We start from the raw sequence: 14,156 nt of genomic DNA, 5'->3' as shown, positions 1-14,156 counted from the left end.
TGAAAAAGTTGTCTAACATAAACTAAATAGAAAAGTAGCTAGGCGTTCCGCCTCTCACTTAGGGTTCACCGAAGGTAGAAAACATTTCTTAAAACGAACAAAAACTATTGTATAGGTGTTGAAATATACCAGTTCGGTTGGCCTAACGCCAAAGACTAGTTATCATAAAAAAACAATAATTAATTAAAATACATTGTATTTAAGAAGAATTCCCCAAATTCCGGTATGAATTCGGTACTGATATCGCAGTGTCAGTATGAAAGACCATAATACCATTTTGTCATTCCATACGATAGTGTACATTTTGTATTTAACAAGCCAAGATAATAACTTGTTTTAAAAATTCCAACTTCTAAAATTTCAAAACTTTCCAGTCTCGGTTCATTAGAAAGCACAGTTTGAGAAAAATTTATCAATCGTTTTCTTCGGATAAAAGAATTAGCTGTACTTACCCGCAATAGGAATATCCGGCCTCCACAGGCTCCGACTTAGTGTTATATTATATGGTGCTTTGACGGTAGAGGGCTGAGCCCGTATAGCTCGCCCTGTGAACGGATGGGTATGTTCGGGTATCATCCTGTAACACGCTCTCTCAGGAGCTCCGTCCGGGTAGGCAAATACTCCACACGCCATACCCCATATTAACACCACCGGAAAAAACAGTTTTCCTTTAATAATATTTAACATGTTAACTATTTACAAACCACGTAAAATATGCAAGAGACTGTTTTATTATTCAGGCATTTATACTTGGCGATTCATCAGAAATTTAAATTGTATTCAGTAAAGGTAAATGCGCCTCAGAGGCCCACGAAGGGAGTTTGTCAAGTAATTTATGTACGGGTACACCTCTTTGCGATCGAACTTCTTCGAGACAATCTACATTTCTATCTCAAAGCGGAAACCATGCTGCTATGTCGAATAAATTAAATGAAATTGAAAACAACAGTGTTCTTCATTCAATATGCGGGCGACTAAAAGTTGTCGAACTTACACTTAAAGAAAGCCTTCAAACAGAAAAGCAACTGGTAAACCTTGTGCAGGAATTAAGAGACGGAAATACTCATCTAGCAAAGGTTGTGTAAGAGCTACACAGTGTCGTATCAAATTCTTACGATAAGGCGGAACATTCGCATAAATCATTTTCGGAAGTTGTTTTGACGAAACTTACCCCTCGGGAAGCCCCAACGCAGTTGATGTTATGATTGACATACCTTACACAGGTCGAGTCGATCGCTATATAAGGACATAAACATAGATTTACGTCACCGACCTGTTATCCATAATGCATTGCGAGGTTCAGCCAATCGACTAAATAAGATGTGATCACATGATCCGTTTTACTACACAGTTACTACGCATCAGTCACCTGTGTCATTCATTAGATAATCATTTGTCAATAACGTTGCAAAAACTGTAGTGGGTAAAAGAATATGGCTTATCAACCTGTAAAAATTGTCGAAATGTTATCTATACACATAAATTCAATATTCTACCTTTGAAATTTGTAACTTAGATGTTAACAAAGACACAATAACTGGTATCCAAATTCAGTCAATTTATTCAGGAAAAATCGGGATTTATTTTGTTCATTTACTAGTTCCCGAACACTGGTCAAAAATTGCAGTAATATTGTTTTGCTAGCTGTTTTAATTTTCCCAACTTTCATTCCATTCATCGTTTACACTTTCAGGCATCACTCTCACATTCTCATCAATCATCGTAATCTAGTCCTGTATCATTCTCTGCTAGGGGGAATTTCCTTACTTTGATTAAAGGAATATTTTTGTATAAGTTCAAAAGACCAATTGTTTAACGCTTTTAAAAGTTGTGAGTTGTTGACACATTTCAATTTTACTATCAATTGACTCAATTTTTTCTATTAGAAACACCTAAAGGCCCATGGCATATCAAATTATTGAACGAGTTTAATAAATTCTACATGACATAGCCACTCATGTAAGATCCTCTATATATATAATACAGGTACATACTAGGTTATCTATTGTAAGTGGGGGCTTCGCGGATGGGATTCCCTTTCTTCAAAATGTCATGCCACTTTAAATCGTATACGGCAATTTCTAGCTGGAACTCTGGTATTAATTGTAAAACTGCTTAATTCTCGTGATATGTGTGTTACGCGTGTTTGCACGATACACGCATTGATTGACACGTGTCCTAGTACAAAAATACAGGTACATTTGTATGTGAATACATAATTGATAACGATTTCGGTGCTTTATTTTCTCAGACTTTTATAAAAACGTGTAATAACAAGGTGAAGTTGTTTATAATCTTGTAAACTTTACTGATACAAAATATTGAACAATAAATTACATAAATGAATTACCCGGAGCAAAAAATCATATTTATGCACGCAACACGTGTTTTTCGCATAGTAAACACGAAGTAAAAGAGATCATGTGATCACATCTCATTTAGTCGATTGGCCGAACCTCGCAATGCATTATGGATAACAGGCCGGTGACGAAAACTATGCGTATGTCCTTATATAGCGATCGACTCGACCTGTTACAATACCGACTCGCCAGGTACGTGTGCGGAGAACAATATTGACCGGCCTATCGAGGAAAACACCTGTGTCACGGATGACGGATCACACTACGTGCGTTCTAACACCAACGACACTCGGTTGAATAACGCGTCTTCAACAAAACCCTGTTCTCCAGATAACAATTTGATCTCCACTGATAATGACAATATTAAAGTCAATGATCAAACACAAATGAAAGCTCGGTATATGACATATCACAACGACGTACACGCGAATGAAACTCGCGATAACCAACGTTGCAATAATGATATTATGGAAGCGCAGACGCGCAAAGGAAAATCCCGACATGGACGCGCATCAAGCCGTAGTTTTAACTCATCCCCGGCTGGTACGAACGGAAGAAACAGTAATAAATTTTGCAAAGACAAAGACAACACAATGTCCGATAAATCATCGATCAACGACGAAAACATACCCAGTAAAGATGTGTTCATTGGCGTAAAACGTAAACGAGCAGCGCGATACTATCTTAGCGGTATAGGACCAGAAACTACTCAAACGGGAATTCTGAATTACGTTCAAAACAAAGGAGTCAAAGTAACGGAACTTGGATTATTCAGGTAGCGGAATGGTTCATACACTGCCAAGCTTAACATAGCTGCCGACCATGCGGTTATCATTGACCAGACCGATTTCTGGCCCGAAAACGTCGTTTGTAGTAATAAAGAATGGCAGGAAAAAATGGACGACAAAGAAAACCAAGAACGTAACAAATCTAGATGGAAAGTAAATGACAATAGCTTTGCTGACAATCATAGAACGGGAAATACTGACTGGTACGAAGACAAAGACTATCATGATCGTTACAATCGAGATTCCGAAAACTCATGGAGATATAATCCGCATCGCGACGACTATAACTAGATTGTTTGCTTGTTTCTACATCCAAAAATGTTATCAACAATCCCAGCAAAGCTTTCCTTGATTATGGTGTTCTCGATTATGACATGGAACGTACGAGGTATATTTTCCTCCAGCAAATGTGTCTCCGAACTGATACAAAACACGGACTGTGATGTCATTGCGATAACTGAACACAAACTATGCAAATACTCGCTGCAATACTTAGAAGCAATAAAGTCCATGTACTATCCGATATACGCCAAACAACCAATAGAAACAACGGAAAATACCGTTGTAGCTCTTCTGGTTAAAAAGTCCTTGAAATTCAGAATTCGCCAACTAGACGAAATTATAAACAATCGTATAGTAGCTATCGAATTATATGGAGAGAACTTTGTAAGACCGCTATATATATTTGGAGTATATATGCAAAGTAACAATGACCTCAATGCATACAAAGAAACGATGCAATACCTCCGCGATACTTTAAACTTTTATGAACAGAGAGGAAAAGTCATTGTGGCTGGCGACTTCAACGCGCGCATCCTTGAAAATCCTTAATACCACGTGGCAAAACAGAAAGCGCTTGTACTAAATGACGTCATCAATGACACGTGTATGTGTGTAGTAAATAAACTATCCCTGTGCTGTGGAACAAAGTACACGTTTAGACCGAGTAAAACAACGCTAGATTATATCATCACCGATCAATCTACCGTCGCAAATATCACAAATAGTTGGACAACGCAGAAATAGAACTAGCATCGGATCATCTACCAATCGTGACAGGCTTTGACTTTGGCATCGCGCATCACGAAACAAACATTCGAAATACCGATAGCCGCATCGCATGGCATAAAGCAAGTGTAGACAATCTGATTTCATACCAATTATTATTAACCGCAAAACTTCAGGTCCAGGATTTTGATGGAACTACGCAGTTTGGTTAAGATGCAGTTTATGAACAACTTGTGTTGTGTATGTCCCTGGCATCCGATAAAGCTATCCCTAAGTCAGCATTTAAACATTACTTGAAGCCATACTGGACAAAAGACCTTGATAACGCGCATAATAATGCCATGAACAAACGTCTGAAGTGGATTAGAGAAAATAAACCACGGGGAATGGAATTTAAATCATACAAGGACTACAAAGAAGCTAAAAATAACTTCAGAAACATGCACACTGACGCTTATAATTCGTACATGACAAATATGAACAATGAACTCGATGAAACTGCTGATATGGATATCCGGCTCTTCTGGCGAACTATTCGCAAACGCAAAAACCAAACACCAGACCAATGCACACAACTGCTTTCGGGAAATACAGTTATCCGTGATCCTTCAGGAATCGCAGAAACTTTTGCTGATTTCTATGAGCATCTCTATGCTGATAATACGAACGACGACTATCACTCCACACGTCCGCATAAAAATGTAGAGTTACTGGATACTCCATTCACATTCGAAGAACTGAATACGGTAATTCGACAACTCAAACTGCAAAAGGCTCCCGGCATAGATTCATTAACCAACGAACACATTAGATATGGTGGGAAAATGTTGATTGAAGCAATAACAACTCTTTTCAACAATATTCGGTCTACAGGTTATATTCGAAAAACATGGAAAAGAGGTCTCATAATTCCTGTATATAAAGGTGGAAAGAAGAAGAAAAACGATCCAAATAATTATAGACCGATATCGTTGCTACCGATCTTATATAAACTGATGGAGAAAGTGATATACACGCACGTAACGCGATGGATGGAAAATCAATCTATTGCGTTTCCTAATAAACAACAGCAAGGATTCCAGAGAGGTCTAAGTTGTGTTACCGCGTCATTTAACCTACATGAAACTATATTCGAGAACTTGGAACAAAATAGTAAGGTGTTTGTAGCGTTCCTTGACACATATAAGGCTTTCAATACAGTACAACACAAAGGGATGTTCCAAAAACTATATAATATGGGAATAACTGGTAATCTATTCCGTATACTCTGCAACTCGTACAAAGGAATCAACAGTGCTGTTGTCACCAATCATGTTACATCAAGGTGGTTTCCCGTACAAGATCAGTCCGACAAGGAGGAGTTATCTCCACATTTGTGTATCTTATTCACATAAATGACCTTCTAGACGAGATGGAATCTACTGATGTCGGAGCCCGTGTCCTCTTAATCAAAAGCTGCAGCCCATGCTTGGCGGACGATATTGCCTTAATAGCCACAAGCCCAAAGGCATTACAAACCCTTCTTGACGTAGCAAGTAACTACTCTGAAAAATGGAAATTCAAATTCAATTTGGACAAATGTTCTGTCCTTACTTTTGGAGGAAATTGTTGCATCTTCCAATGGCAAATCAGTAATTACCCACTACAAACATCGGAATCAGAAACCCATTTAGGTATACTAATATCATCAGATTTAAAGTGTTCAGCTGCTATTGAGAAAGCTTGCTCCAAAGGACGAAACATGCTCCGCGCCATGACACGACTTGGTACCGACTGTGTGCATACTAATCCATTAACTCTTATTAGTATCTATAAGAAAGTAATTTTACCATCAGTATTATATGGATGTGAAATGTGGACGAATATGACAAAACGCGATATACAAAAATTAGAGACCTTCCAACATTATGCTGTTAAATTGATCCTTAACCTACGAACATCGACAAGATCCGATATGTGTGAAAGTCTAGTCGGACTTCATCGAATTACTGCTGTAATAGACAAAAGAACATTGAACTTTCTACAATGTTTAATCAACTGCAAAGCAACTAGTATACCAAAACAAATATTCATCCGAAGACTATACAAATACATATATCGAACTCACGATAGGCAAAAAGGATTTATTCCTGATCTGATAGCTGTACTGGAAAAATATAACCTAATCGAATTTATCAAAGATTACATTCATAGTGCGGAATTCCCATCTAAGTTAAACTGGAAATATATTGTAAGAGGTTCAATAGAAATTAGAGAAGATGAACAACTTACAAGCAGAATTAATGCTGATAGTGACTTCATGCGTTTTAAAGACATACACAATTCATATAGCAAACCATATGTTATGCCAAATACGCCGAATATTCATAATTCAACCAGACTGTATATATGTAAAATGTTGAAGGGTGTGCCAAATGAACAGGGACAAATCTGTAGAATTTGTGAGCGGCCCATGGTTAATACAATAAGACACTTCACCAACAATTGTACGTCTACTTTTCTTCTGAGAGACACATTTATGACTAAACTAATTGATTATTTTGGCGTCCAAACATACGATGTTCTTGAAAATTTGTCGGAAGAGGATTTGGTCAAGACCCTTTTTAAGGGCAACCATGAAAAACTATATTTTGAAAATGAAACGATTCATCAAGAGTTCATATTAGACTGTGCATTTTACCTCCGAAAAGCTGCAAACGTATACTTCAATATTGATAACTAAATATATGTCCATGAAATAAGAGACATTGTAGACTACCAAAACAACATAATTTCTTTGTAAATACTATTATTATATACATGTACTCTCATTTTTGAGGAATAAAGAATGATGATGATGATGATGATGATGATGACAATCTGTTAAATGTTCGTGGTAATCCGCCTCTTTGTCAAGAAGCTAGCATGAAAAAGTTGTCTAACATAAACTAAATAGAAAAGTAGCTAGGCGTTCCGCCTCTCACTTAGGGTTCACCGAAGGTAGAAAACATTTCTTAAAACGAACAAAAACTATTGTATAGGTGTTGAAATATACCAGTTCGGCTGGCCTAACGCCAAAGACTAGTTATCATAAAAACAATAATTAATTAAAATACATTGTATTTAAAAAGAATTCCCAAAATTCCGGTATGAATTCGGTACTGATATCGCAGTGTCAGTATGAAAGACCATAATACCATTTTGTCATTCCATACGATAGTGTACATTTTGTATTTAACAAAACCAAGATAATAACTTGTTTGGAAAATTCCAACTTCTAAAATTTCAAAACTTTCCAGTCTCGGTTCAGTAGAAAGCACAGTTTGAGAACAATTTATCAGTCGTTTTCTTCGGATAAAATAATTAGCTGTACTTACCCGTAATAGGAACATCCGGATTCCACAGGCTCCGACTTAGCGTTATGTTATATGGTGTTTTGACGGTAGAGGGCTCAGCCCGTATAGCTCGCCCTGTGAACGGATGGGTATGTTTTGGTATCATCCTGTAACACTCTCTCTCAGGAGCTCCGTCCGGGTAGGCATTAACACCACCGAAAATAGCAGTTTTCCTTTAATAATATTTAACATGTTAACTATTTACAAACCACGTAAAATATGCAAGAGACTGTTTTATTATTCAGGCATTTATACTTGGCGATTCATCAGAAATTTAAATTGTATTCAGTAAAGGTAAATGCGCCTCAGAGGCCCACGAAGGGAGTTTGTCAAGTAATTTATGTACGGGTACACCTCTTTGCGATCGAACTTCTTCGAGGCAATCTACATTTCTATCTCAAAGCGGAAACCATGCTGCTATGTCGAATAAATTAAATGAAATTGAAAACAACAGTGTTCTTCATTCAATATGCGAGCGACTAAAAGTTGTCGAACTTACACTTAAAGAAAGCCTTCAAAAAGAAAAGCAACTGGTAAACCTTGTGCAGGAATTAAGAGACGGAAATATTCATCTAGCAAAGGTTGTGCAAGAGCTACACAGTGTCGTATCCGCTCTGTGAACGGATGGGTATGTTCGGGTATCATCCTGTAACACGCTCTCTCAGGAGCTCCGTCCGGGTAGGCAAATATTCCACACGCCATACCCCATATTAACACCACCGAAAATAGCAGTTTTCCTTTAATAATATTTAACATGTTAACTATTTACAAAGGAATATCACTGATGTCAACTGTTTATCCTCCACGCTGGTCAGCATGGGACACCAGGCCTGAGTAGAGCTGGACGTGTATACACTATGTTACCTAGCGAGGTTCCTCATGGGCATACTGGTGGACACTGGAGACAAAATACTGCACGTCCAACAAGACTAATGGACGCGGAGATATATGGTTTATTTGCATATGCAGGTTTTATGTTTATTAAGACACAACGAGGAACTTCTCGGGAAATATACCTGAATATTCGCCACACAGTTACAGAGAAAATAATTCTATATATTTAGAATGGTCGCCACACAGATACAGAGAAAATAATTCTAGATATGTATTATTAAAAGGCTTTCGATACCGTCTGGCACACAGGCCTTTTTCGTAAACTCACCAATGTCGGCATCACAGGCCATCTGCTTAACACCATTCGCGAGACGTACAAGGGTATGTCGAGCGCCGTGACGTGGCAGGATATGACGTCACATTGGTTTCCCGTTGAATCTGGAGTCCGACAAGGTGGTGTTTTATCTACTTTTCTTTATCAAACGTTTATTGATAACCTACTTGACTATCTAAGTAAAAGCAAACATGGCGCCGTTGTCGATAGGGTCCCTTCTGGGAATCCAACTCTGGCAGATGACATCACCCTCATCAGCACATCTCCGCGTTCGCTACAACACCTGTTGAACATTTTTCAGGAATATAGCATGAAGTGGAAGTTCGAGTTCAGTGATACAAAGTGCAAAGTTTTAGTAATCGGAAACTACATTCCAAGGAATCCGAATGAAACATGGACACTAGGCCATCATACCCTTGATATCTCACACTCCCAAACTCACCTGGGTACAGTGTTTTCGTCCAAACTGTCTAATACCGACCGTATCACCAACGTTTGTGATAAAGGTAGAAGAACCTTACATTCTATTGTTGGTGTAGCTCCCTCCTTATCTGCAATAAGTCCTCTCGTTAAAACCACTCTCTACAAGAAAGTCGTTTTACCGTTGATTCTGTATGGGTGTGAACATTGGACTAATCTCACTGTAACAGAAATCTCCAAGATTGCTTGTTTTCAACACTACGCTGTAAAACTCATACTGAGTTTACCACGTCGTACAAGGTCAGATATAGCCGAATCTATACTTGGTCTTTTCAGAATCTCAGCAGAAGTCGACCGGAGGAAACTACTGTTTCTACAAAAAATGATAGCTATGGACCAATCCTATCTGCCGAAGCAAATTTTTACCATACGTCTACATTTATATATTTCAGTGTTACCCAACACACCAGCTAATCATAAAGGATATTTCCCTGATATAGTTAAAGTACTCCGGAAATACAATCTTCTTTATTATTTGGAGACATATCTACGGTCTTACATATTTCCAACCAAGTCCCAATGGAAACGCAAAGTGAAATCCACTATTAGGTCCTACGAAAACTCGGCTCTCAAGGAACGTATGGCAAATGATAATGACTTCTTTTTCCAAAAGATTCATTGCTCATATGACCTATATAGCTTGTGGCATGCTGCGGAATCTCCGTCCGATATGCAAAACATTTATTATATATGTTCTGTGTTCGCTCTGCCTAGTGGCCTTGCCGATGAACAATGCCCACTCTGCACAATGTCTCATGACGTCGCAGTAATTCATCTGTGTGCTGGCCCCGCTTTCACGAAACTTCTTAAGTCCGTTCTCAATGCTTAACTCTGAGTACATGCTTAACTTTAAGCATATGCTCAAAATTCGGCTTTCACAAAACTTCTTAATTCTCAATTCTCAGATTTTAAGTTGAGAACGGGCCGATATTTGAGAACGGTCCTAAGCATGCTCAAGTCTGTGATCTCGTTCTTAAATATGGCGAACGTACTTAAACTTCCTCGTCGTCTGCGGCGGCGACTGACCCATCGTCGTGCATAGATATATTCCGTTGTCTGCATATACATTGAAAACATTGCCATACTAGGGCATATATATATATACGACAGGAATCGATTTCAGCCTGTAAAAAAATGTATTTTGTTACTCATTCGACAAATGCTGGAGTGAGCAATGCCCGTCCCTTCGCAACAAGCTTTCTTTACTTGCATTGGCCGATACTCTTTGGGTGTCGTAGTCGACCGTGTCAAGGTGCATCATTGAGGTTGTATTTATCCTTGCCACATTTCAGACTTTCCATCATCTTCCCGTCAACACAAATACTTACTAACAAACTTTCAAACTGCAAGAGCCGTCTACCGGCGACCTACATATCGCTGTAGTAACAAGGCATCGCAAACGATACAAACCCCCTCGCGTGCTAACACATGAACTCTGACGCAAAATGGGGGGTGGGGTTATTGCAGGACATTGAAATAACATCAGTTGTCATTTGCACTGAACTGCAATAGACATGACCTTAACCTTGACCTTGGCACCCTGAAACACGAACTCGTTCGAGGTATTCCCATGCTGGACCCATATATGAAGTTTGGTCAGAATCCGTTCAAAAATGAAGTCGCAAGAGCGCTGACAAAAAGTGAACATACGTACGTACGTACGAACGGAACGCTATGTCCCCTCCCCGACTTTCGTCGCGAGGGGATAATAAATGCGGTAGTGGACAACACATAGCTCCAACATCCACCTTCACAATCGTAAAGTAGGCTAGCGCGACTACGACATCAAACACCACAGTTAGTTGTTACTACATCAACACGTACTGTCGATAAAATATGTTTCGTAACTAAAATAAAACATTTCAAGACAATATAGGTACGGAGATTTTCACATAAATTCACTTCAATAGAATGTCAGGTTTCGTAAAAGTTACTTCCCATCTATATGGCTAAATTAAACTTGTATTTATTAAATTGTATATTTTTCAATTGAATTACTGTATACATTTATTACATTATATGCCTAAATATTTAAAAATATATATATATATATCTTCAGTGTATTGTAAGCCTTATGTACGAGTGATAAAATTTTTGATGCAGGCTATTTCCAAATATATTCCATATTTCAAATTTGACAATCTGATTAAAATCAGCTGTTACATGGCTACGTTTACGGATCAGGCGTAATGCATAGTAAACGTAGCCATGTAACAGCTGATTTTAATCAGATTGCAAATTTGAGTGCAAACCTTAAATTCTTTGTTTCATATTTCATTGCTACATTATTTACCCATTTGATATCTTTTACCCATTTAGTTCAGATATCCTTATCTGAACTATATATCTATGTAGTTAAAATTAAAGGTGTATCTAATTAAACTAAAAATAACTGTACACTGTATTTAAAACAGGTTATAATCTCCATTTCTAAATGCATCTACATAATTCTGAATTTTAAATATTAAAGATATCTCTATTTTGTGTTAAATAAAGCTGTATTTTAATAAATTATATAAAGATACATCATGTATCTGTACTTTAATACAGAAGTCTCTAATTATGAAAAATATATGTATTTGAATGGATCTATCTCAATTGAAATATATACCCAAATTAAAATAGGTAAAACCCACATGGCTTAATTGCCATAAAGTCATTTGAGTTTTTACCCATTTATTTCAGATATCTCTATTTGTTGACAAAATACAGAAATCTGTATTTAAATAAATATCAATATTTAAGAGTACAGATATGTATTTAAATACATGTAGGCCTACAGGAATTAAATAAGTGAAAACACAAATGGCTTTGCATATAGTTGCATGCATGAATGGAACATTTATCAGAATACATGACCAAAAAAAGTCTTTGTCACAAAAAATGGGTATTATGCCCTAAAATGCAAGAAATTAGAGTTTTCTTATCTTTTTAAAATTGAAAATTGGCCAAAAACAAACCAAATTAACATTACATATACTGGCCTATAACTTATGGATCATAGTAAAAATTTAAATTTCTATTGATACTTTTGAATTTGTTATGTTATCAATATACAGTAACTAGAGTGTATCTTTATTTGTGTTTATCAACTTTTTTTATAAAAGAAATTAACAGATATCCACTGTCATGCAATTCTTTATTCAGACAACATTTGATGCCAATTTTCATATAACCAGCTATGTAGCAAGGTGGCCTGGGATCTGCCACAATGAAATAATCCACTGCAGATGCATGAAGGCTGTACACCTGAAAAAGATAAAAGGAAAAGTTTTAAGTTAATGCCATGTCCTATTAACCAATCACAGTAGTTATATAACAGGTTCACTGTACTTGTGCATCATGTAAGAGGAGCTTCTCTATACAAATACAGGTGCCCACTGTACAGTACAGTACATGTGTATCATATACAGGTGTCCACTGTACAGTACATGTGTATCATATACAGGTGTCCACTGTACAGTACATGTGTATCATATACATGTACAGGTGTCCACTGTACAGTACAGTACAGTACAGTACATGTACGTGTATCATATACAGGTGTCCACTGTACTGTACATGTGTATCATATACAGGTGTCCACTGTACTGTATATGTGTATCATATACAGGTGTCCACTGTACTGTACATGTGTATCATATACAGGTGTCCACTGTACATTTCTGTACATGTACGTGTATCATATACAGGTGTCCACTGTACAGTACATGTGTATTATAATATACAGGTGCCCACTGTACAGTACAGAACAGTACCTGTATATATCATATAACAAGTTACAGGACATATTTTACCTTTTTCAGGAACAATTTCTGATGACAGTACATTCTATATAAATTTATCACAACAGGAGGGTGCTTATACTGAATATGCTAAGTCATTACATTGCTTTAATGGAGTAAAAGAAAGGGAATTTTCAGATAAAATATCAGGGAGTTTGGGATGGGTTAGAGACTACGTTTGCCATAATTTAAATGCTAAAATATATTTCATGTAAAAATGTACATATGTACATGTAAATAAAATGTATGGTTGGTATATGCAATTATTTGTTATTACACATCACACATCTCTAAAAGCATCACATATCATAAAACATGTTGTTTTGGAAATATGAAGTTTTTGTAATATCACAATGTACATGTACAAGCTGTCATACATTTGTCTATCACAATTCACAACTTCACTTACTTGGTATGCGTGACAAATATTTATGTAGGTATCATTTTCATAGTTTTAAATCAATTATATTGAATAAAATGTTGCTGATAGCATAGCAGAACTGATGGAAACTGTTCCCAAAATTTTCAACTTTAGAACAATTCTTCAGTTACAAAATCAATACTACTTAGTATATCTCCCTTTCTTGTTTGATGTTGTGAAACTATTTCCTAAATTTGTATATGCTGTACAAGGCTCGTCGTTGCAAGAAAACAGGACAACGTAACTATTCGGACATCGTTAAATGACGGACTTAAATTGTCCAAACACTTAACTGTATATCATAATACGGTACTCATTCACCCCTCATTTCATTTCTCTGCCTACACATACAAAATAACTTAGCTACGCGCATGGTATTATCACCAAAATGATTCAAACTGATATCATTTTGTTATCTGTGCTGAAACACATTAGTTCGTTCATTTATTTCACCAGCAGTTTTATATTATAAACACCAGCATTTAAACTATGCCGTTTACCTTTTTTAAAGATATTTCTTGTTTTTACATTAAATTTTCAAAACTAGTTCACTCATAAGACATACCATTTGCTCTGTAAGGTATTGATAAATAACGTTTTACTATTAGACTGTAGAAAGAAAGAAAGAAAGAAAGAAAGAAAGAAAGAAAGAAAACACCTCTGCATGCACTGTTATTTTTTTCATTCCATAATTCATTTGTTATTTTAAATGATTTCAAAAAATGATAACCTTTAAGTTAAATATTAAGTTTGAGTTTTGCATAGCTGCAAA

General features: G+C 36.7%; 1 protein-coding gene across 6 annotated transcripts in view; it reads right to left on the bottom strand.

The window, feature by feature from the left end:
* Positions 1 to 8,431, bottom strand: part of LOC117344496 (ferric-chelate reductase 1-like) — a 29,619-nt gene extending 21,188 nt beyond the window's left edge. For 5 of the 6 annotated variants that reach the window (XM_033907253.1, XM_033907255.1, XM_033907256.1 and 2 more), the window contains exons 1-2: positions 8,248 to 8,431; positions 453 to 648 (exon numbers count right to left, since the gene is read on the bottom strand). In XM_033907253.1, coding sequence (XP_033763144.1) covers positions 453 to 648; positions 8,248 to 8,286 — 235 coding nt within the window. In that variant the 5' untranslated portion in view covers positions 8,287 to 8,431. Of the gene's footprint in view, positions 1 to 452; positions 649 to 7,512; positions 7,704 to 8,029 lie in introns of all 6 variants that reach the window. The other variant, XM_033907254.1, reaches the window with a different exon arrangement.
* Between the last annotated feature and the right edge of the window lie 5,725 nt (positions 8,432 to 14,156).

Source organism: Pecten maximus, chromosome 16 (assembly GCF_902652985.1).
Source record: "Pecten maximus chromosome 16, xPecMax1.1, whole genome shotgun sequence".
NCBI lineage: Eukaryota > Metazoa > Mollusca > Bivalvia > Pectinida > Pectinidae > Pecten > Pecten maximus.
The sequence above is the reverse complement of the archived record's forward strand: the minus strand, read 5'-3'. Positions and strand labels throughout refer to the sequence as shown.